The sequence below is a fragment of the Rhododendron vialii genome, chromosome 2a (genome assembly GCF_030253575.1).
Source record: "Rhododendron vialii isolate Sample 1 chromosome 2a, ASM3025357v1".
Lineage (NCBI taxonomy): Eukaryota > Viridiplantae > Streptophyta > Magnoliopsida > Ericales > Ericaceae > Rhododendron > Rhododendron vialii.
The window spans coordinates 36,746,564-36,770,047 of NC_080558.1; the positions used below are offsets into that span (position 1 = coordinate 36,746,564).

Sequence of the window (23,484 nt, forward strand, 5' to 3'; positions counted from 1 at the left end):
TCCACCCAACAAACTTGACCACCTGATGGAAAGTAGAAGCGACTGCTTTCATCTCGTGCAGCCAGGTTCAGCTGAGTATTACATTGTATGGACTGGGAGAAGCGACCACCACAAACTCGATCTCAAGAGCCCGTGATCCCGCCCGCACAGGGAGCGAGATTAGACCGAGTGGCCAAACCGGGGCTCTAGTAAAACTGACAAGAGGAGTGGACGCTGTCCGAAGTTGAGTGGGTGATAATCCGAGGCTCTAAAATGTTGAATAAAACATTACGTCCACCGAGCTTCCTTGATCTATCAACACCCGCTGAACGGTGGACCTATTGATAGTAACAGTAACAATGAGGGCATCCATGTGAGGGAGTTGCACACCTTTCAAGTCGTCAGAGGTAAAAGTAATAGGGTTGCCGAGGCTCGGATCTTCCAATTTTTGCTTTCCCGAGGTGCCAACGTTGCAAACGGGAAATGAGGCGATGGCTTTATCAAGTTCTGAACGAAGCTCGGCTGCTCTTTCTTTGGAAACTAGTCCTTGTATAACGCTTACGATATTGCCGATGATCGGCGGAGGTGGAGGAAGTGGATTTCGCCGAACATCAATCCACTGATTTAGATGCCCTGCTGCTGCGAGCTCTTCTAGGTACCGCTTAAAAGGTTGGCACTGTGTAGTGTAGTGGCCTTGCTCTTTGTGATACGTACACATCCCAGGTCCGCTTCCGACGGTGCCTAAGAGTACCGTTGGCCACACAAAGAATGGTAGTTTACCGATGATGTTGAGGAGTTTGTAGATAGGTTCGGTGAATGCTGTGTGTTCGGCCACATACTCGTCTGGCCGTGGTTCTCTCTTCGTTCGTTGCCACGACTGTGGCTGAGGATGTTGCGGAGGTCGACCCTTGTTGTTCGGCTCGTTGGTCATTTGTCCTGAACTGCCCTGGCCTCCTTGCCCCAAGCGAACGTTCAATACTTGTTTCTTCGGAGCAGTTGGTGTTTTGGCAGGTTCGGGAGCCTTTGGTGCATGTCGCTAGGCCATGGCCTCTTCATGAACACAATCCTTCTCGATTATGGTCATGAGCTCCCCCATTGTCTTCGGTGGGTTATGGGAAAGGTCACGAAACATGGCCGAGGCTGGATCTAATCCATTCATAAACGACTCAGCCACAACTCCTTGATCACAATCTGGGATAAGATTATAAACTTCCCAATAATGCTCGGTGTAAAGCCGTAAGGTTTCTCCTGCCGTTCTTCGCATGTTCACCAACATAGACAATGTCTTCGGTTGAATGTTGCTGGTTACAAAGCGTTTAGTAAACTCCAACTCCAGCTCGTTGAAGCAAGTGATAGACTTAGGCTTCAATTGATTATACCATAACATGATTGGCTCGCTTAATGTGAGAGGGAAGATCTTGCACATGAGGGCGTCGAAAAAGTTATGGAGGCTCATAGTTTGTCTGAAATGACAAACGAACGCGACTGCGTCCTCCTTTGCCTCATAACGTTTAAGCTTCGGCATAACGAATAGGTCCAGAGGCTGCTCCCGTTGTATTGCATCCACGAAGGGGGAAGCTTTTGCCTTCCCGAGCTTCGAATGGTCTTCTTGACCTGGGGTTGACGGAACGATAAGAGGCGGAACTACAACGTGTGACTCGTGGGTCTTCCTGTGTTCTCGGTGGTGGTGCCGGTGATGCCAGTCTCCTTCCGTCGATTTCTGGGTTCCTTTTTTTGAAGGGCCACGCGCTTCTCTCCTCGAACCTGCCAAGTGAGTATGACGAGGCTGGAAACCCGCGTCGACGGGTTGATACACGGTTGGCAAGCCCGTAAATTGATTGTACAGGACAATCATGTTATCATGTTCCGAATGGTTTCCTCGGTCGGCTGTTCGTTGGCGTCTGCTTGAGCTAGCCGAGTGCCGCCCTTCTTGGCGTTCGAAATCGTGTTTGGATCGCGCCGAGTATTCTCGGTTGCTGCTGGTGTGGATGCGCCGAGGTGGATCGTTTAAATCCATGGGCCTTTTCCCACCTATTGGGCTGGGATACCGTTCAGAACGAGGTTGTGCTTGGGCTGACGCGCCTCCCTTATTGGTGCCGGCTATGGAGCCTGTAGCCGAAGATTGTGAGTTCTCAGCACGAATAATGCTCGTCAGCTGAGGACGTGAAGCCGTTGGGGGTTGATATCCTTGGTCAAGGCGCTCGAAGACAATTCGACGCTCCGAAGTGGCGAGTTCGGTCGTTTGGGCTGGGCGAGATGCTCTGCTTCATTTGCGCGGCTTCTTCGATCGGCTGGGTTCGGCGGGATGCCATGAGTAGGTGTAATGGCCATCCCTCCGTCCCTCTTCTCCAGCCGTTGTTGAAGCAAGGCAATGACCGCCGCTTGATGTTTCTGCTTCGCCAAGGCGATGTCTAATTCTGTGGGTGGGAAAGAAAGTTGGGGTGCCACGAGGGGAACCGTCCTAGTTGCCAGATGGGGCTCGAGGTTGATAGACCCATAACCCTCCAACCCAAGGGTGAAGTTCTCTGGACCCGGAGGTGGGAGGCGCTGCGCCATTTGTTCCTCTCAAATGAGAGGGGAGGACAGAATTTGAACTGGGATCGAATCAGGCCCTCTAACTGATATAATGAAAAACACGAAGAATGTAAATACTCCCCAGCAGAGTCGCCAATTGTGGGGGTCGCTTTCTTCATGATCCTTCCGATGAACCTTTCTTCGTTTGCTGGACCATGGGATATGGCGTTGATTTAGGAGTACCTGCAGAACCGAAGGAGGATGTTCCTCCGGGAAGAAGCCCCGACGAACTTGTCAGTAAGTGGAGAAGAAAAGAAGTTTGGTAAGAAATATGCTACTAGAGAGGAGAAAGTGCAGTTGAGAAGAAGTTCTGATTATCATCTTAGAGATAGTGTCCTTCTATTTATAGGCAGAAGGTTGAGTGCTGAACAAGCTAGTTTTGCTTTCCACATGTCGAGCCATGCTTGGATGACGTCATGTTGCAGAGCCATTTAATGTGCGCCGCTCCCCAGAACTTGCAGAGTCACATGGGTCGGTGTCAGAAAGGTTACATCGCTTAGAGATGTCATTTCGAATATCAGAAAAGATAGCTTGCTTATCCATAGGGACCTCTGGAAGGTTCCATAAACGACGGTACCCGGAGGAACTCTCTCTGTAACGGACGAAGTTGCTCCGAGCACCTGATATGCTCACCGAAGAACAACTTCGCCAAACAAGAGAACGTCCCCAGGCAGAAGATAAGATCACCGAGCGAACTCGAGCTTATGTACGCTCGGATGGACGTACAACGTTCGGTGAAGCACCTGGGGATCCGTCTATCCCTCGGAAGATTAACGATACATCACGACTAAGCTCATCTTAATCCATAGATGAACTGAGACAACTGGACGACGGGTTAAATAATGTGTGAACCTGTTCGCCCCCATCGGACCTTGTGAACCCTGTGAACCTTCGAATATTTCGGCCCCCTACAGAACCCGATGGTCGTCTTTTATGGGGTTGAATGCTCGGTTCAAGAGTCAATGGCATTGGAGCATCAATAAGTTGAGCAATTTGCTTGAGGCTATCTTCCTTTTCAACAAGAGGCATGCATTTGTATTTATCTTGACAATTTTTGAGAAGACATTCAATTTTGCTTCCATTTCCATTTACTCCACCATCCACATTGGTGAATGACCTTATATCAATTCTCCATTGCGGATGTATATCTCTAGGTAGCAAGCTTTCACCTTTCTTGTTAGTTATCATGTGTGCACAAGGTAGACCCATGGTCTTTGAAAAATGACCTCTACAAGGACCCAATATAGAAGATGTCGCCAACTCATGTTGTTTGAAAAGCTCTCCAAGAGCAAAGTTGGAAACATGACTAACAAGTTTCTTCAAAATGGGAATTCGAAATTTATATGTAACTCGAAGCTTTTCACTAGCAATCTTCGCCTGGATCTCATTGTATTGGTTCCTAATTGCAAGACAAATCTTTTCCCTCGCTTCATTGAAATTTTCCGTGGAAATGGTGAGATATTTCTTGAGCATTCTATGTGCACCTTCAGCCCTAGAAGTGACACGATTCCCAAAGTGTAGATGTTTTCCTGTCCATGCATGTACAAATCTCTCTTTGAAAGGGAGCCAATTATTCTTGATGTAATTAAGAACATATTCTCTCTCTTTGTATTCAAATTCAAGAAGACGCCAAGCTAGCTTCATCAAAGGAAATTTCATCCGGAGATTCAATTAAATTAGTCCAAGCCCATAAAGAAGTCTCCCAATCTTCTCCTCTTTCAAATTGAGACTTACACTTTGAGAGAACGTTTTTCTCAATGTGCCACACACATAGAATATTTGCAGTTTCCAGAAAAACAACTTTAATGGCATTCATCAATGCTAATTCCCTATCTGATAGAATCACATAAGGTTGCTAGTCATGGCCCAAATTTAACTGAGTCTTTCCAATGCCCACACATAGTCTCCTTCTTCCTCTTTTTGCATGAAAGCAAAACAAGAATGAAATGATCCATTGAAACTTGAAACTCCCATTATATCAAATAATGTCATCTTATATTTGTTTGTCTTATAAGTACAATCCATCACAAAGACATAAGGATAACTCTTGGTTAACGCAATTGAAGAAGGATGTGCAAAGAAAAAATGAGTCAAATGACTATTTCCATCACATTTTATATCAAAAGTGTAGTCCCCTTGACCCAATTAATCAAATAATGCTTGAATCATTGTACGACCCGCTAATACAACTTTTGTGATGCTAGCCTTTTGCATTATAAACTGTCCTTGCTATTGCTTTGCGATTGGGATTACTTTGCCGCAATAAAGTAAGAATTTGTCAAGGAGGTATACTAGCTGTGGTCATTCGTTTTATACTTAGTGTAGGGGGATGAAACTTATTGGTGCTTAGAATAACACTAGATTGCAACAGCTACTCGAGCTTCACTGGAACCCTAGTTCGTCGTCGGAACCCTAATCTGCAAAACAGATAAGGGGTGAGCGCATCTTTGCCTCTCATGGCAAAGGCCCTCCGATGCCTAAATTAGTATCACGTACTAGCAATAAACCCTAATTATCAATAGGAAAGTAAAGGACAAGAGTAATTCTCTATGTAATGCGTACCTTTTACCTCTAGGTTAACCTTGTTTATATAGGCATACGTATGCTTGCTGCCTAAGTATCCGTGTTGCCCTAGGACTCCTATCTCGTATAGGAACCCAGGATATTTTGGATTCTCGTTCCCTTATTAGTTCATTACCTTAGTCTTTTCAGGACTCTTTTCCATAACTGGCCGAACATCCCATTCATGTTGGGTGTCTTTCCTAGATCCTATATATTTGAGATCTTATTCCTTAACGGAATACCACTGTTTCTGGACCCTTCTAGAGTGTTCTTTCTACTTCAGCTCTTGATTGGAGTTCTTTCCTTGTTCGGCTATCTCGTTGCCGAACAGACTGCATGGACCAATTACCTCACATGTAACTGGTCCTTTATTCATAACTTGGACCAACGTCGTCTCATGTCTTCTGTCTTTATCTGCCAAACAGACTGCTTGGACCAATGGCTTTTCATGCCATTAGTCCATATCGCCGATTACCTTTCCATACGGTGGTTCATCTTATCGTATTTATTCCATGATCCCACGTACCAAGTGTTTGGGACCCAATTTTACCTGTTCGGGAATACCTCCCTATAATTGCTCCCCAGCTTTGCTGGTTGCCACGGTTTGGGTGCTACAGGTAAAGCTAGAAGTAGACCTTGAGCCGAGCTCCTTGGTCCCTTGCAGATATAGTACCTACATCTTTTGATGTTTTGGTTGTTTAGTCATCATTTTCTCGAAGTAGTGACCTTACGTGGCGTATTTTCGTACGCCTTGCATTTATTTCGAACTGACGTTCCAGCCAAACGACATTAGAACGGCATCCTTCGAAGCCCTCTTTTCGTTACTTTTCTCGTAACAGTGTAGGGGCCGATGTTTCACCTCTGTCTCTTTCACTTTAAACTCCAAAAGGGGTCTTTTTGGGTTTTCCACCCAAAACTCCAATCCCTTTCTTCTCTCTCTAAGAAACTTGGCGAAAGCTTCAACCGCCATCACCGCCGTCTGCAACTTTCTGTTTTGTAGATTCAAAAATCGTCATAATCAATATCGTAAGCCCTTTCATTCCTTCTTCTTTTCGTGTTTCAATCTGAGGCTTTGTTGCTTCTAGGGTTTCAGTTGTACCCATTTTCAGATTGTGTTCTATTTCGGAGTTTCTACAACACTCATGGTAGATGAAAATGAAAATGCCCTTAAACCCAGTAAATTTAGAAAGCTTTGCGAAACTCCCGCTACTATAACGGCCTTTAGGGCTGATTATAGCGTTCCTGATAATGTAGGGCTCGAACTTGCCCCCCTAGGTGCGGATAGGGATGGTGGTTCATGGGATAGAATGTGTATCCCCATCATAGCCATCGTCGAGGGTGGAGTTTGTTTCCCCCTTGATCCATTACTTCGTCACATCCTAAACTGGTATTGACTTACACCCATGCAAGTGTCTACCAATTTCTTTCGACTCGTAATGGGTGTTGTAGCTCCAAACAGAATCCTAGGGACCCAATTAGGAATTTGGGATATCCAATGGTGGTATAGCATAGTGCTAAATCCTGAGTACGACACTTATTACTTCAAAGTTAGGAAGGCAGAAAAACATTTCGTGCTAAACCTGCCAGATTCTGCTCGTGATCATGAGATTGACTTCCTCTACGTCACTGGAGGTTTCGAGCCAACAGGGGAGGACAGTCAAGTGGTGGGCTTTCATTGCCCCCATATATGGGGCTACCCACGTATACTCCTAATTCACTTCGTAATTCTCGTTTACTGTTTTCCCATGGCTTCTATATGTTTCTGACTCACACTTCATGTTTTTAATCTGTAGCGGACAACTCTAACAGGCGTCCAAGACGCGAGCCCAGTTATGTCCGAATAGCAGAAATCAACAGGATTCTCAAGTACACAAGAGAACCTAGATCATTGACAACTGGTCGGGGTCGTGACGCGAACATGCTGTTGGGCTACGATCCTGCTTACAAAGGTTTCATCGACAGGCGGCTTGCCAACCCAAGTACTAGTGCTGCCTCAACTTCGACTACTCCCCAAACAAGAAACCTTAGGTCAAGCGCCAGCGTAACTGTCGCTGGGCAACCAGGTGAGGTACCAATTTTCGAAGGTGTACCATTACCACGTTTGAGACTGAGAAGATCCACACACCAACAAATAGAACATTTGGTCCCTAACAGTGATACCAGCCAGTCCTCTTCATCTGGATATTCACCATCGCCTCCTTTATCAGGTACAATAACTCGTCAACCTATGAACCTAAGTTCGCTCCTTACTGTTTCCGCACGGGGGCATGGTACTGGTCGTGCGGCTTCAACTGGTCACGCCCCCCCCGCCACCTCGTCGCAACAGGGGGGCTCTAATCGGTCTACCTCATCTCCTCGTGGGTCCGATACCATTCTCGAGGCCAGAGATGCCCACCGAGACAAGCGTTCTAGGACCGATAACCCAACCACTTCCACCGCACAGGCTAATGCTGACACCGATCAGCCCCAATCACCATTTACTCAAGTCCTTCCCCAAACATGGGCTCCCTTTCTCATTAGGGGAGATCGTCCTGTGCATGTTGAGGATCATCAGCTCCTCAGAGATGGCACTTGCACTTGCTCAAGGGCTGCTTCTTCCAATGGACATGCAAAAGGAATCCGGATCTCCACCTGATCGGCTTGTCTCCACTGGTCTTGTCAGTGGGATAAAGGTAAAGTATTCTTGATACCTGCAGTCAAGTCATAACATCTCGTGCTATCATATTAATGTTTCCCATCCTACTTGGACTTTCTCAGTTTATCCAAAAGATGGTGGCACAGGGCCAAAAGTTACAGGAGATCGAACTTGAATTAAACAGGCTTCTAAGGGATAACACAAGGCTGCTTTAAACAATAACAAGGCTGGAGACACAGAAAGAGAGAGATAAAGCGAAACTGGAAGCGGATGAAACTAAAGCAAAGCTTGAAATCGCTGAGGAAAGCCTCAACCAAGCACTGTCCGAAATTGACGGTACTAAGAAGGCGGCTTATGACGACGGGTACCAAAAAGGGTTTGATGCTACAACCTCTAGTTATGTCGAACAGATGCCAACCATTCAAGATCAAATCTGGGCGGCATGCCTGACAAAGGTTGGTGTCCCAGAATATTCTCTTATGTGGATTGAAAATGACCTTCCGAGCAACCGCACTCTCGCATCTCATGGTCCTATGGAACAACAAACTGACGATGTCGAACAACAGATTGACGAGTTTGCTGAAGCTGATGAAGGTTCACCTTATGAATCTCTTGGAGCCATTGCTGAACTTTCACCTGTTCGGGAGGGGACCAATGATCCCATCAACCTTGAGGAGAATGCTAACGGTGATGGTACCAACACTGAGGTTACCGCAGAAGCTATGAACGAGCCTGTTCTAGAGGTCAAAGATTTGGACTAGTTTGGTAAGTGTGAATACTCCTTCTAGCTTCTCAGAACAATTTGCAGGTCTTGCGTGACACCTGTAGTTTTATACTGTTTGTATAATATAGGTATTCGGCCCCTTGTGGCGTAACATTTCTTTTGTGTAGCCGTTCGTGGCTATTTCGTTTTGCTTGGCCTTTCGTGGCCATACATTTGTGTTTTAGTTTTTCAATCCACTGGGTATCTCATGCCTCAGCATAGTTGTTTATTTATCCCACTGTTTATAAGTGCTCCGCAATTTGATCAAAAAAGTTTAAGTTTTTGTCGTACTTAGTAATCCATGCATATGTACGTATGCATGTCTAAGTTTCTCTTACTCTGTTTGATCCTAAGTTTCACGTACTTTGACAGAAGCCCAAATATTCTCGTACTTTAGCAGTTTGCATATATTTCATACTCGTGTAATTGAATGTTCTCATACTTAACCTAAATCTCTCATACTTAGTCTAATATTTTTAAGACAGACCTCGTTGTCTATTGACCCCAAGTATGTCGTACTTAGGAAAAATGTTTCTAAGTTTTTCGTACTCAGACAGAAACAAGGGCATAGTTTCTCATACTCAGCGTTATGCATTACATGATTGCCGTACAGTTCAATCTGGTGAATATGCACGTATTTCAAATGTATACAAGTATCCAAGCATCTCATACTTTAAACAAATCTCATCATGTATACGCCCAAGTGTTTCATACTTGGTAACTACTTTAAGTATCTCATACTTAAACAAAGGCTAAGTATTCTTGTTCTTAGACCAGTTACTCAATCTAGCATATTTTTCATATGTCCTCCAAGTTTATTCGTACTTAGATAATAGTGCATGTTTTCGTATGCACCCCAAGTTTATTCATACTTAGCTAAGGCATTCGTACCCAGTCCCTGCTCCCCAATATGACAGAGGGACAAAGTAGATCAATTTCGTATTGAAATAAAAGAGAAACAAAAAATAGAATTACTAAAATACGGGATTTTATTCATAATCTTTGAAACTCAAGGAGGTGTTACTCGTACCCTTTGCAACTAATAATAAAAAATAAAGGAGCTTTATTTGTAGCTCCCACACAGTCACATAGTGTACTCTAAAACATGATGAAATAAAACTAAATTCTTTTAAACAAAGAATTTTCTCAGATTATGAACATTCCAAGGCCTCGGCACCGGGTTCCTGTCCAGGTCCGCCAACTTATAAGCCCCAATGCCCACTATCTCTGTTACTCGACATGGGCCTTCCCAATTGGCCCCCAACTTGCCCTCATTGGCCACCTGGGTATTGTCGAGCACTTTTCGTAGTACAAGGTCCCCAACACCAAACTCTCGAGGGTGAACGTGTTTGTTGTAGCTCTTCATTAGTTGTTCCTAGTACGAAGCTAGATGCACCAAGGCCCTTTCCCTCCTTTGCTCGGCGAGAACAAGCTCAATTTCGAGGGCCCTGTCATTGCCTCCACTCTCAACCAATGCAGTCCTGTTGGTTGGAAGACCAACTTCTAGGGGTATAACTGCCTCTGTTCCGTACGCCAATGAATAGGGGGTTTCTCCCGTAGACCTCCTAGGTGTTGTACGGTGGGCCCACAGTACCAGTGGTAACTCGTCAGACCACTTTCCCTTAGCTTTATCCAACCTTTTCTTGATCCCATCAAAAATGGTTTTAAAGGATGCCTCTGCTTGTCCATTGCTTTGGGGATAAGCTGGAGTCGAATAGTAGTTTCTTATCCCATACTGGGAACAGAAAGCTTTGAATTTCTTTTGGAACTGCGCTACGTTATCTGTAATCAAAGAATAGGGTACCCTAAAATGAGTAATTTTACTTTTCCAAACAAACCTTTCTATCATAGATTCTGTTATTGTGGCCAGAGGCTCTGCCTCGATCCACTTCGTGAAATAATCCGTTGCTACCAGCAGAAATTTCCTATTCCCAGTTGCTTTGTGGATTGAACCCACGATGTTCATTCCCCATTGAGTGAACGGCCAGGGGCTAGTCAATGGCACCAGATCCTCAGCTGGTGAGAATTTTTGACACTTTTCACAAATCTTTACATATACCTTCGCATCCTCCTGCATGTGTGGCCTCCAGTAACCTTGGGTTATTGCTCAGTGGGCAATGGACCTACCCCCTGCGTGACTCCCACAGGTCCTTTCATGAATCTCATGAAGGAATTTTTGCACCATCTCGTGGTGTACACAAAGTAAATACAGTCCAGTAAAGGATTGTCTGTACAATTTCCCTTCTGGAGACAGCCAAAACCTTACAGATTTGGTTTTAATTTTATGAGCCTCTTTCTTATCAGTGGAGAGCATTTCATCTCGTAAAAAGACACCCAACATGAATGGGATGTTCGGCCAGTTATGGAAAAGAGTCTTGAAAAGACTAAGGTAATGAGCTGATAAGGGAACGAGAATCCAAAATATCATGGGTTCCTATACGAGATAGGAGTCATACGGCAACACGGATACTTGGGCAGCAAGCATACGTATGCCTATATAAACGAGGTTAACCTAGAGGTAAAAGGTACGCATTACATAGAGAATTGCTCTTGTCCTTTACTTTCCTACTGATAATTGGGGTTTATTGCTAGTACGTGATACTAATTTAGGCATTGGAGGGCCTTTGCCACGAGAGGCAAAGGTGCGCTCACCCCTTGTCTGTTTTGCAGATTAGGGTTCCGATGAATAGGCTTGAGTAGCTACTGCAATCTAGTGTTGTTCTAAGCACCAACTATTTTCATCCCCCTATAATTAGCGCCGTTTATGGGAAATGAAAGAATTCCCTGTTGAAAAACGACCATAGTAAAAGAAGATCCAGTCACGCCGTTTATTTCGAAAGACTAGTTAGGCGAGGGAGGAGATAAGTTCCCACTAGGCGCTCCAAAAAAGCTCACCGGTAGACATGGCAGGAAAATGACAAGCAGAGATGACCCTCTGATATTCCCAGATAACTCCAAAGACAGAGAGGGAAGGACAACCACAGGCTCTACGAGAAGAAGCAAGTCCCACCGAAGAGGAGAGTCGGTTGCACATTCACAGAGTATACACAACAGTGAAGATATCCTCGATAAAAGGATGAAAGAAATCGAGGAGTACGCTCGTTTAATCAAAAAACGAGAGTATGAGATTCAAGAGCTACAATGGGTATAAGAACACCTAGAAGATTCTGGACTTTCACGATGGAATTCCAGGGGAGACAGGCAGGCTCTGGTAGTCCACAAAAAAGTTCCCTCACGAGGAAGAAGAAGCAGAAGTCCCACCCCAAGGCGATATGAAGCTTCTCCACGAAAAAGGAGGAGCAGAAGTAAAAGCCAAACACCAGAGAGGCGAAGGGCTTTTTCACGAAAAAGGAGAAGTAGAAGCCGAAGTCCCACCAAGGAGGAGGAGACCAGAAAACATCACCGGGATAGGTACGAGAGGTCTGATGCCAATTGGGCCAAGGTTACGTCTCGAAAAACCAAGAAACTTGAAGACAGAACGATGACTGCACGAGAAGCAGCATGGAAGGCCTTAAGCAACATAGCAGCTTCCCCCTTTGCAAGGAGGCTACAAGAGGCCAGGTTGCCGAGCAGAGTGAAGCACAGTACATTCATTCTTTACGAGACAAACGCGGATCCCGTAGCTCACATATAGCACTATCAGCAGGCTATGTTCATGCATGATGGGGATGATGCCATCTTGTGCAAGATGTTCCCTTCAAGCCTCGGGAAGGTGGCCTTGTCTTGGTTCCATAAATTGGCCCCGCGCTCCATACGTGGATGGAGCCAGTTGATCGAGGAATTCACTGCCCGGTTCTTGACAAGCAGAAGAGCCCCAAAGACATTCAAAAGCCTTTCCACCATGAAGCAGGCGGAAAGCAAGCCGATCAGGGATTACGCTAAGAAGTACCGAGAGACTTTCAACAAGATTGAAAGTTGCAGTGAAGAGTATGCCATAGCAACCTTCAAAATTGGCTTACCTGTTTGGGGAGAGTTACGTCGGTCGTTGAATATGCATCTGGGAGCAACATTGGCTAAGCTGATGGAACGAATAGAGCAACATGCTAGGATGGAGGATGACATACTCCGGGAGGACGGTAAGATCGTAGCTGAACAGCCGAAGGCGCCCGTGAAAAAGGTGGATAAGCCAGAACCCAAAACTTACAGGGAGAGGAAAGAGTACAGGCAGGCAAAAAGAGAGCCATACAAAGATAAGCAAGCTCCTGACCCTAGGTCTTTCTTTTCTATTACCACGGTTTGGAAGGAACCCATCTACAGGGTTCTTTATCGAATAAAGAATCGGCCGTACTTCAAATGGCCCCTAAGTTTAGGAGGAGATAAATATGCAAAACGTGCTACGAATTAGCACCGTAGCTACCATAAGGATTGGGGCCACATGACCGAAGACTGTGAGATGTACAAAAGACACCTGGATGACTTAGTCTCTCGGGGCTATCTCAAGGAATTTATCCAGGAGGACCCTAAAGATAAAAGGAAAGCCATGGAGATGGATTACGAGCAAAATCCTAAAGGGGTAATCCTTATGATACATGGGTTGGCCACGCGTTATACGAGAATGAGGTTAGATTGCTCCAGAGGCAAGTCAAGCACGACCAGCATGTTATGCGATTGGAAAACAAGAGAGGGCAAGAGAGCAACATATGCAACGAGGGCATAGTTTTTACAGATGAGAATCTGGAAGAAGTTCAGGTGCTCCATAATGATGCTTTGGTCATAACCCTACGAATTGGGGAATATGACATTGAAAGAATCTTGGTAGATTCGGGGAGTTGTACAGAGGTGTTGTACTACGATGCGTTTATGAAGTTGGGGCTAGCCTAGACGGACCCAGAACAATCAATGACACCCTTGGTTGGGTTTGGTGCAAGAGCAGTTTGGCCCTTAGGAAAGGTGACACTGCCTGTTTGGGCAGGGTCAGTGGTACTAAGAATTGATTTTCTGGTTGTGGATGTTCCATCCTCCTATAACGCGATTATAGGGAGGACTTGGCTGTATAAAATGAGAGCAGTTTCCTCAACTTATCATTAAATGGTGAAATTTCTGGGATCCAATGGGATTGAAAAAATCAAAGGTAACTAGAAGGTGGCTCAACAGTGCTTGATTTCCGTAGTTAAGAAAATCCAAAAGGCTCACCAGGTGCATACGGTAGAAGCACCGAAACGACCAACTATCGAGGATGTCGGAAGAAATCCAGCTGCAAGAGTAGTGGAAGGCCTGAAGTAAGTACAGATCAACGAGACTAATCCTGAAAAGTGTTTTCTAATTGGAGAATCATTGTCAGCCAGCAAGGAGGCTGAATTGGTAGATTTCTTAAAAGAACATGTTGATGTGTTCGCATGGGTACCCGAAGAGATGAACGGAGTTGACGCAGATGTGATCTGCCACCACTTAAACGTTGATCCTCAACATAAGCCAATCATTCAGAAGAAGAGAAGGGCAACCGTGCAACATGTGGATGTTGTTATCCAAGAAGTCGATCGTTTATTAGAAGCCAAGGCGATACGAGAGGTTTACTATCCGGAGTGGCTATCCAACACTGTGGTTGTAAAAAAGAAGAATGGGAAATGGTGTGTTTCCGTGGATTTCACAGACTTGAATAAGGCATGCCCAAAGGACAGCTTCCCTCTCCCGAGAATAGACCAGTTGGTTGATGCAATTGCTGGATACGAGCGAATGAGTTTCCTCGATGCATATCGAGGATATCATCAGATAGCTATGTTTTGGTCCTGATTAGGAGAAGACTTATTTCATTACACCACGAAGGTTGTACTATTATAAAGTCATGGCCTTTTGACTGAGGAACGCAGGGGCAACATATCAGAGGTTGGCAACCATCATGTTCAAAAAGCTTCTAGGCAAGACTATGGAGGTTTACATAGACGATATGGTGGTAAAGAGTAAAACCAGACAAGGACATATCATAGATTTGAAGGAAGCCTTCGAAATCCTGAGGAAGTACAAGTTAAAACTCAACGCCTTGAAATGTGCGTTCGAGGTTGGTTCTGGAAAATTTCTAGGCCACCTTGTGACCATAAGAGGGATTAAGGCAAATCCTAATCAGATAATAGCTTTACAAACGCTACAGAGCCCAGGGACAACGAAGGAGGTCCAAAGGCTAAGTAGAATGGTTGCGGCCCTCAACAGATTCATTAGCTGGTCCAGTGACAAGTGTACGCCCTTTTTCCGACTGTTAAAGAAAATGGAAGGATTTAAATAGGGAGTAGAGTGTGAGCAAACTTTTCAGGATTTGAAGAAATATTTGGCTTCTGCCCCCCTTTTGTCAACCCCAGAACCAAGTGAGTCTTTGGTTTTATATTTAGCAGTTTCTGAACATGCTATTAGTGCGGTTCTGTTAAGAGATAAGGGATCCAAACAAATCCCAGAATATACTATGTGAGTAAAACATTGCTAGACGCAGAAACGAGATATCTACCCCCTTGAGAAGCTGGTCCTAGCATTAATGACAGCCACAAGAAAGTTACCTCATTACTTCCAGAGCCACAAGGTCGTGGTCTATACAGAGTTCTTATTGAGGTCATTGCTACGAAAGGCAGACTTCTCAGGGCGGATCTCAACTTGGTCCGTAGAGTTAAGCCAATATGAAATTGACTATCAACCACGTACGACAATCAAAGGTCAGGTGTTGACTGATTTTGTGGCAGAGTTCTCGCTAGCGGTAGCACCCTTGCCTCCTACGAAAAAAAGCAGGTGACTGGGCCGCTAGCCAAGAAGGGCAATAAAGTCTTAGCCTAATAGGATCCCCCAGAATGGAAGATGTTTGTTGATGGTTCAGCGTGTAATACCGGTTCAGGGGTGGGAATTGTACTTTTTGCCCCAGAGGGACTAATGATTAAGCTGTCTGTTCGGTTGGGTTTCAGTGCATCGAACAACGTGGCAGAGTATGAGGCTTTCCTAATTAGCCTCAAAAGTGCGAAGACCCTGAAGGTAACAAGAATTAGGGTATATTGTGATTCACAACTGGTGGTAAATCAATTGTCCGGGGAATACGAAGCCTGAAATGAGAAAATGGCAGCTAATGTGGAAGCAGCCAAGGACTTGCTTGATACTTTCGAGAAAGTATACATCGAGCAGATAAGTTCTGGAAAGAATTCTCATGCAGATTCTTTGGCTTGGTTGGCCATAGCTGTTCCAACTGAATTCAAACGAAAGGTAGCTATTGCTAGATCCTATATATTTGGGATCTTATTCCTTAACGGAATACCACTGTTTCTGGACCCTTCTAGAGTGTTCCCTCTGCTCTAGCTCTTGATTGGAGTTCTTTCCTTGTTCGGCTATCTCGTTGCCGAACAGATTGCATGGACCAGTTACCTCACATGTAATTGGTCTTTTATTCACAACTTGGACCAACATCGTCTCATGTCTTGTCTTTATTTGCCGAACAAACTGCTTGGACCAATGACTTTTCATGCCATTAGCCCATATCGCCGATTACCGTTCTATACAGTGGTTCATCTTATCGTATTTATTCCGTGATCCCACATACCACGTGTTTGGGACCCAATTTTACCTGTTCGGGAATACCTCCCTACACTTACTACCTCTTCATTTGAAAAACGACGGCAATACGGATGTCCGGACATATCTTTTGACGGTTCATGATTATGATAGGCATTTTTTATCTCCACCTTCCAACACTCACCGCCTTTCTTTTTTCCCCGCAACTCAAAAGGACAGTTGATAAGGCGAGAGCCCGATATCTTTTTCCATTCGTTCAATGGAACACTAGTGCCTCAATATTTCCCACCTCTATCGCAACCAATAATAACATAACAGCCCTGTTTTTATTTTTTAATTGTTGTGACATAACCTTCTTTTAATGTCACTTTGCGAACCCTATCTAGGAGCTCTTCTCAAGTTAAAAAATTCTCCACTAACAGTGATGATAGTTCTCTAGACTCACCATTCTCCAAAACTGGCATTTTTTCTTCTACACTCCCTGTTACGTACCATGCCACAAATGACTACCACATGTTACATTTTCTATTTTACCATTTCCATAGTATACAAATAAACCCTAGATTTAGAATCTCAAGCATATTAGGAAAGAAAATTACCAAAATCATTTATAGAAAATAAACCCTAGATTTAGTATCTCAGGCATATTAGGAAAGGAAATTACCAGAATCATTTGTAGAGTAGATTGATTTGTAGAACTCCGAAATTTCTTCAATGTTGTTTGTGGCTGTGAGATTTACGATATCATTTAGCTCTGAAAAATCTTCATCCGTAAATCCCATGGTTGCTTGAAAGCCACCAATATCTTGATTCTCACCCTCCACTGTTGAAAAATCTTCATCCGTAAATCCCATAGTTGCTTGAAACGACTGAACTCCGCCCTCATCGGAGTGGACGGTGTGTAGATGAAGAATATGGGTATCAGTGAAATGGGTTTTCACTTTTAACCCAAAAAGTGTTGCTGAAGAAGATGATGTTCTGACTGGGAGTAAATAAAATCAAAAAGGGTAATTTGGACACCCAGAAGAAAGTACAAGGATAGTTTAGAAATTTTCCCTAATAAGGCCAAAAAGAGGAGCATCAGTGTGGAAAACAGGAGCGCCGAAATCACTGGCCTTGCTAAAAATGAAATGATTTTAAGAAATTTTGAACAAAAAAACATAATATTACTTATCACAGAAACAAGTTTTATATACCATTCATTAAGGCCACAGTTACTATGTTGCATGGCAGGCTACACTTCCTTAAGAAACAGTACTTACTATACTTGTTGGCAACACTTACCACATTACTGACAATACTTACCATAGAATAAGGAAAAAATGATTTGGGAGAATGATACTCCCAAACTACTCGGGAGCATCATAGCTGGAGCCCAGATGGGACGAGCAATCTACATGGCAGAGATCTCCTCTCCAAAGGCCTTAGGTGGCAAGTGCAAAATGGTCAAGATATCTGGTAATCGCGAGATAAAATGGATGCAATTCAGTAATACAAACAGAGCGTCATAGAGAGCTCGGTCCATGTTCAACTCATGTCACTCGACGCTAGCTGCAGCGTGTTTTCTCTGAGTAGCCAAGGAGTCGAGGAGGGAGATGTCGGTTTCTCAATCGTGCATAGCTCAAGCGTTGGATCTGTATGTCATGGAAACCATACACAAGTGGCTCTCTATGATTGCCCATGGAGTACTATGCTAGCAATAAATGGTGAACAGAATAGGATGAAAAAAATGAACATAACACAACTAGGGTTGGGAACGGTGAGACAGGGATGAGTATCAAAATCTCCGTCCTAAATCCTGGAATCTATCTCCCATCCCTGTACTCAACCCGATCGCTGATGGCGAGTTATTATTTCCCTCCATCCCTGCCCCACAACTTGTTAAATTATCAAAAGTAAAATCCACAAAACTGTAGAAAGAGCATACAAAGGAATACAGTCTGCTAAATTGTTCCAAGACCAAAGCACAGTTGGATTACTTCGAAAAAGGATGGGATAACAAAAAGGGCAAAGCACGAGCATCATCTGACCATAATGATGCAATACAAAATAAAAAACAACCACTAGCTAGTCACCTAAACTAACACCCACTTGATACTACGAGAAGTTTTACAACGATTCTTTGAAATGTGGCTCAAACTCGTCATTTTCTTGCTCATCTTCTTGTCCATTACTCCAACATTATCTCAAGTAGCCACAAGAGTTCTCTCCATATTTCACTGCCACGGGAATATTAGAGAGAGAAAGAAAAACATGTTAGCTAGTTCAATCACAAAATTCCCATAATTCAATAGACTTACAGGCCCATTTGGTTTACTATTACCACCCATCCAACTTTTTGCATTCTCACATTCTGTGCGATAGGTAGTACGTACAATGGAAGTTTATGAGCTTTGTGATCCAATCATATATCTTATTGGCATAGCAATGTCCTAAGTGAACAACTACCAAGTCTTACGGGTATCTAATGAGAGAAACAAGAATTTGATCAATGTACCACGCGAAACAGAGGAAACAATTCAAACAGCACAATAAACATATCGGATGCTATATTGAAATTTTTTGTAAGGGAATTTTAAGTTAATCAGGGACTGCTTGGGGGCGTAATTCCATTTACAAATAATTATGAACTTTTTAATCTTGAGTGTTGTTTAATTCATTCTGTCAAAAATCATTATCCAAATTAAACATGAGAACGTAGAAGTTAAAAATCACCTCCAAAACACATTATCAACAATTCTATAATCTACAATCCAGGAATTAAAAATAATTTACTCCCGAAAACATGCCCTTAACATATCAAGATTATGAGACCCAAAATCTAACTACTGAAGCTCAAAAATGGATACACCGATGAGTTCAAACCCACTGACAATATAAAATACGAAACATACTTTCCTTCTGCGCTAAACAAAGAAAGCCGAGAGAGCTCATATGTGATTCGTATTGCACTTCCAGCGAAATCATTGTTTCTAGTTCACTTCTGTTCCTAGTTCACTTACATACAAAAGCGGGTTACAAACTAGTTGAATGAACATATTTAATTGTTAACTGGTTCTCAAATGATTCACAAAAATGGTTTTTATTTTGGTTATGATTGCAGTGAGTGTGAGAACTCAAAGTATCGTTCGAACCCTCTACTTGGTTGCAACTTGGAAGAAATTAGGTCTAATTCGAAAAAGACATGAATATATCTACAAAAGGTAATGCCAGAAAAAATACTAGTCCATATAGGAGGACCATTTCGATGTAACAGACTTGACTACACACAAAAGTTTAGGCAATATAGTTATTAACTAATCCAACAATCACGAGATGTAAAAGCATTAGCAGCTCATACCTGAAAATGCCACCAATGTTTGCTACTTTCTCCTACCCGTTGTGTCTCCAACCATTCTCCTCAATCTTGTCACCTTTTTAGGCATTTTTATTTCAGCAAATCTCACAAAGAATTTTAGGTCTTCCAATTAAAAACATGAGAGATCCCAGAAAGATTCCTAGTGTCATTCCACATGCATATCCTATCACCACAATTTTCCAAGTAAATCCATCAACATCTGAATCATCTTCATCCTGTTGTAACATCGGTGGTTGTACTTCTGTTTGATTATCTTCACAATCCTTCGACAAGGGAAACCCACATAATCCTATGTTCCCAGCATATGAACTATTCTCAAATGTATTAAATTGTGGACCATGGGGTATGGGTCCATGGAGACGGTTCCATGAAAGATTGAAGACCACGAGAAATGTCAAACTTGTTAATTGGCTTGGAATTCTCCCGGTAAGGTGGTTAGAAGAGATGTCTAATGATTCAATGCTTGTCAAGCCTCCCAAAGATTCTGGAATATAGCCTGTAAGACTATTATGAGAAAAATTAAGCACAATGAGGGAATTTAGCTTTCCTATGGCTTTTGGAATTTCTCCACTGAAATTGTTGGATGAAAGGTCAATTGTTGTGAAGATAGTCAAAATTCTCACCAATTCAATCTCATTCCCCTTCATTGTCACTGTCAGAGAATAGTGATAATTATAATCACCCATTTATTGTTCGTTAGGCCTGGTATTGTTCTTCATTGCTCGAAATTTGAAATACCTCCCTGGCAAATGGCCTATGAACTCATTGCAAGAAAGGTCAAGAATTCGAACCTTAGGAAAATAAAATTCCCTCATCATAATGTTTATAGGACCATGAAATCGGTTGGATCACACGACAAGAACCTGCAACTCAGGAAGGGTTCCCAACCAATATGGAAATGTGTCATTAATCTTGTTGTTTCCGACGTTTAGAACCTCCAGGCTTCTACAATTTGTCAAAGATCTTGGCAGTTGTCCTTCAAAATGATTTCCACTCAAATCGAGACTTCGTAATTGGTTGGGCTTCATAAATGCCAAGGGAAGGGTTCCCTTAAGTTCATTGGAGCGCAGATTTAACACCGTGAGAAAACTACTAAAATTACCCAAACAATGTGAAATCGTACTGCTCAATTTGTTGTGAGACAAATCAAGAATCTCAAGGGAACTCGCATTGCAAATCAATGAAGGAATCTCTCCGGTAAGACTAGCTATTGTTTGAGATGAAAAAGTTTTCTAGGAAGGGTGGTGGAATGGGAAGTTGTCCTTGAAGCAAATTGGGATGAAGATCAAGAGTATCAAGGGAACTCGCATTGCAAATCAATGAAGGAATCTCTCCAGTAAGACCATTTGATTCAAGAAAGAGCTTGGTCAAATTTACAAGAGTTGAAATTGACTGTGGAATGGGGCCACAAAGTTTATTGTCACTCAAGACAATAAATGCCAATGGTAAATGATGCTGAAACTCAGGAATTTGACCAGTTAAATGATTGGATCCCAAGTGTAATTTTATCAATGACGGAAGAGTAAACAACCATGCAGGTATTTCCCCATTAAGAGAGTTGTAAGCTGAGTAGAGCTCACGTAGATTTTGAAGACCACTTAAATTGAAGGGGATGGGACCTGTGAGTTGATTACCAGATATATCTAGATAACTAAGTGATTTCAAGTTTGCTACCCAGAGTGGAAATCTACCATAAAATTGTTAAACCCTAGATCCAACCGCTCCAGCTTTATGAGCTTAGCAAGAACCGGGATTATCCCTGGGAAGTTGTTGAAAGAAAGATCTAACATAGTGAGTTCCTCGAGATTTGAGAGAGTATATGGGACTTCACCGGTGAAACCATTTCCTGATAAATCTAGTTTACTGATTTGCATAAGGTTCCCAAGAGATTTAGGAATGGAACCCCGTAATTTGCACCTAGCAAGATTCAAGTAATTCAAAGACTTGAGATAACCAATTGACTCATGTAGTTCTCCAGACAAATTTGTAAGAGAGATTCAAATCCCTTAAAGAATTACCACTACACCAAATTGATTTTGGCAAGTTGATATCAAGATCACTGTTGTCAAATAAAACGAGCCTCTACAAGTTTGGTAGGTCGAAAACGCTATTAGGTAAGTACCCCTGCAACCTTGTCGATGATAGGTCTAGAGCTGTTAAAGATGTCATGCCTTCGATTTTCAACATAAATAATAATCGTTTACAATAAATGATATCACTACTGTAGTACCGATAATACCGAAAAGGCATATCTTTTTCCGTTTTCAGGTCACATTCAAAAGTTACAATTTTGGCTCGAAGCCCAAGTTGTACAAATGCTAAAATAATATTACAGTTTTCATGAATCATTCTCCCGATTACTATTTTCATTTCAAAAGCAAATTTAATTCCTCCTTTATACCTTCGAGACATATGGTCAACAAGCACGAGATGCACGCCAAGCCAACTTTCTTGCTTTTTACCTGAAAATGATAAGTTGAGCTACACTAGCCCAGGGGAAGACCCTTGCCTAGAAGTGGGCAAGATTCGACTCCTCTCACAACAAAGATTTACCTAGCGAGTCGGGGCGGTGGTTGCTTCGGGTTGTCTGGAGGTTTACACTGTACAGATCGGTCCAATTAGTGGCCCTCTTGTGGGCTGGTCATTCGTCACAAAAAAAAAAGGTATGCTTTATTCGAATCTTCTGCAAGTACAGATTTGAATGGAAGGTCACAGTTTTCTATAAAATGAGTACTAACGAGAAGTGTTTGTTTCAGAACAGGGGTCCAATACCTCACTAGCCACTACCTGTTTGATAAAAAACCACAGTGGAAACCATTAAGTGAGCCCTTTAGAATAATCCATAGAAGAAGCAGATATAATTACTCCTCATTTAGTTTATTCCTTCATTTCACAAAATCACCGGTGTTCGTAATTGCCATTAGTAACGAAGACGAGTTTAAAAACAACAAAGGGCTGGCCTTGTGGTGAATGTAGACTTAGAATTTGCTCTCTTTTAAGGTCTCCGGTTAGAAATCTCTCAGGTGCTATCAACTCCTATGGTGCCAGTCCATTCGGTACTTTGTCTCACGGATTAATCGAGGCATGCGTAAACTGGTCCAGACACCCTGAAGTACAGAAAAGAAAGATGAAAACGAGTTTAAACAATGTTCAGGTTGACTCAAGGAGAACCACAAAGAATTGAAAGACAATCAAATACTACGGAGGTGACAATACTGAGGTAGGCGATGGTACATCACTTAACCTTCACTCCATTGATTGTTGTTGTTTTCTTGGGTAGTTAAAGTTTTTTCTTATTAGTTAGGCATTACCTGGTTATACTACGTGTAATTCATTCCATTGTCGGGAAGAAGGTTTAGACTTTAAAGTATACATTTATTCAATCATCATCCCCTTGATTAAAGGAGGCAAATTGGCGGGTCTGGGCTGGTTGAAACTGGTCGTGGGTCAAATGTGGGTCAAATAATAAACGGGTTGAAACGGGTCGGGTCGAATATGGGTCAAGCCAAACCCAAACACGCCCAACCCGACCCGTTTTCCTTTCCTTTCCCCCCCTCCCTCCTCCTTTTTCTTCTCCACTGTCTTTCCCCGATATGGGTTAAAACATGTTCACAAATGGGCAAAACCCGCGGGATCTTTCGGCTATATAAGCCAATTGGTTTTTTTTTTGGTCTTTATTTAAATTTTTTTTTTGGATTTATACATTCCGCGTCCCTGTTTTACTTCCTTTTCTCCTTTTTTGTGTCTGATTTAATTTCTCCGTTTCTCGCTCTTTCTATTACAGCTCGTTTGGATCGAGCGATTTCGGGAGAAAAGAAAGGGGAAGGAGGGAGAACTCAATCTCTCCTACGTTTGGATGATCCACAAGGCGAGAGAGGATGAGGAAGGGTGGGAGACTAGAGTCTCATCGTTGCCCGTTTCTGTTTCTCGTCACTTTTGGTGCGATTCCGTGAGAAAAGAGAAGAGACAGGCGACTAGGGAGCGTGAGTGAGGGTAAATCTCACTTGCTCAACTTCCGGCAGCGCGTGCCGGCTACGCCGGCGTCTTTTCGTTGTCGGACCAGTGGCTGTGCGGTCGCCAGAGAAGAGGGAAGAGAGTTTCAAGTTGCCGGGGAAGAGAGAGGAGAGTTCAAAGTCG

At 43.1% G+C, this 23,484-nt stretch overlaps 4 protein-coding genes across 4 annotated transcripts; 1 reads left to right on the forward strand and 3 right to left on the reverse strand.

Moving 5' to 3' along the window:
* Positions 1 to 247: 247 nt before the first annotated feature.
* Positions 248 to 910, reverse strand: LOC131317493 (uncharacterized). The gene has a single exon (XM_058347040.1). The coding sequence runs from the start codon at positions 908 to 910 to the stop codon at positions 248 to 250; it is 663 nt and encodes a 220-aa protein (XP_058203023.1).
* A 10,517-nt stretch (positions 911 to 11,427) lies between these two features.
* LOC131317494 (uncharacterized) lies at positions 11,428 to 12,147 on the forward strand. The gene is made up of 2 exons (XM_058347042.1): positions 11,428 to 11,606; positions 11,706 to 12,147. Exons 1-2 carry the CDS (start codon positions 11,428 to 11,430, stop codon positions 12,145 to 12,147), a joined length of 621 nt encoding a protein of 206 aa, XP_058203025.1.
* Positions 12,148 to 18,040: 5,893 nt separating this feature from the next.
* LOC131316440 (receptor-like protein 9DC3) lies at positions 18,041 to 20,597 on the reverse strand. The gene is made up of 2 exons (XM_058345801.1): positions 19,330 to 20,597; positions 18,041 to 18,208 (listed from the first exon to the last, which is right to left on the reverse strand). The coding sequence occupies exon 1, from the start codon at positions 20,031 to 20,033 to the stop codon at positions 19,422 to 19,424; it is 612 nt and encodes a 203-aa protein (XP_058201784.1). The 5' UTR covers positions 20,034 to 20,597; the 3' UTR covers positions 18,041 to 18,208; positions 19,330 to 19,421.
* Positions 20,196 to 21,516, reverse strand: LOC131317495 (receptor-like protein 9DC3). Its single transcript, XM_058347043.1, has 4 exons — positions 21,470 to 21,516; positions 21,067 to 21,264; positions 20,552 to 20,998; positions 20,196 to 20,469 (listed from the first exon to the last, which is right to left on the reverse strand). Exons 1-4 carry the CDS (start codon positions 21,514 to 21,516, stop codon positions 20,196 to 20,198), a joined length of 966 nt encoding a protein of 321 aa, XP_058203026.1.
* Positions 21,517 to 23,484: the final 1,968 nt, after the last annotated feature.

Bases quoted from the DNA above. Each gene is read 5' to 3' on its own strand.
- LOC131317493 (XM_058347040.1), bottom strand. From the start codon at position 910: ATGACCAACGAGCCGAACAACAAGGGTCGACCTCCGCAACATCCTCAG.
- LOC131317494 (XM_058347042.1), top strand. From the start codon at position 11,428: ATGACAAGCAGAGATGACCCTCTGATATTCCCAGATAACTCCAAAGAC. The intron at 11,607-11,705 runs GTACGCTCGTTT...ATGGAATTCCAG, and splicing joins AGGATGAAAGAAATCGAGGA to GGGAGACAGGCAGGCTCTGG.
- LOC131316440 (XM_058345801.1), bottom strand. From the start codon at position 20,033: ATGGGTGATTATAATTATCACTATTCTCTGACAGTGACAATGAAGGGG.
- LOC131317495 (XM_058347043.1), bottom strand. From the start codon at position 21,516: ATGACATCTTTAACAGCTCTAGACCTATCATCGACAAGGTTGCAGGG. The intron at 20,999-21,066 runs GTTGGATCTAGG...GAAATCACTTAG, and splicing joins AAGCTCATAAAGCTGGAGCG to TTATCTAGATATATCTGGTA. The intron at 20,470-20,551 runs GTCTTACCGGAG...CAAATTGAGCAG, and splicing joins TTCATCTCAAACAATAGCTA to TACGATTTCACATTGTTTGG.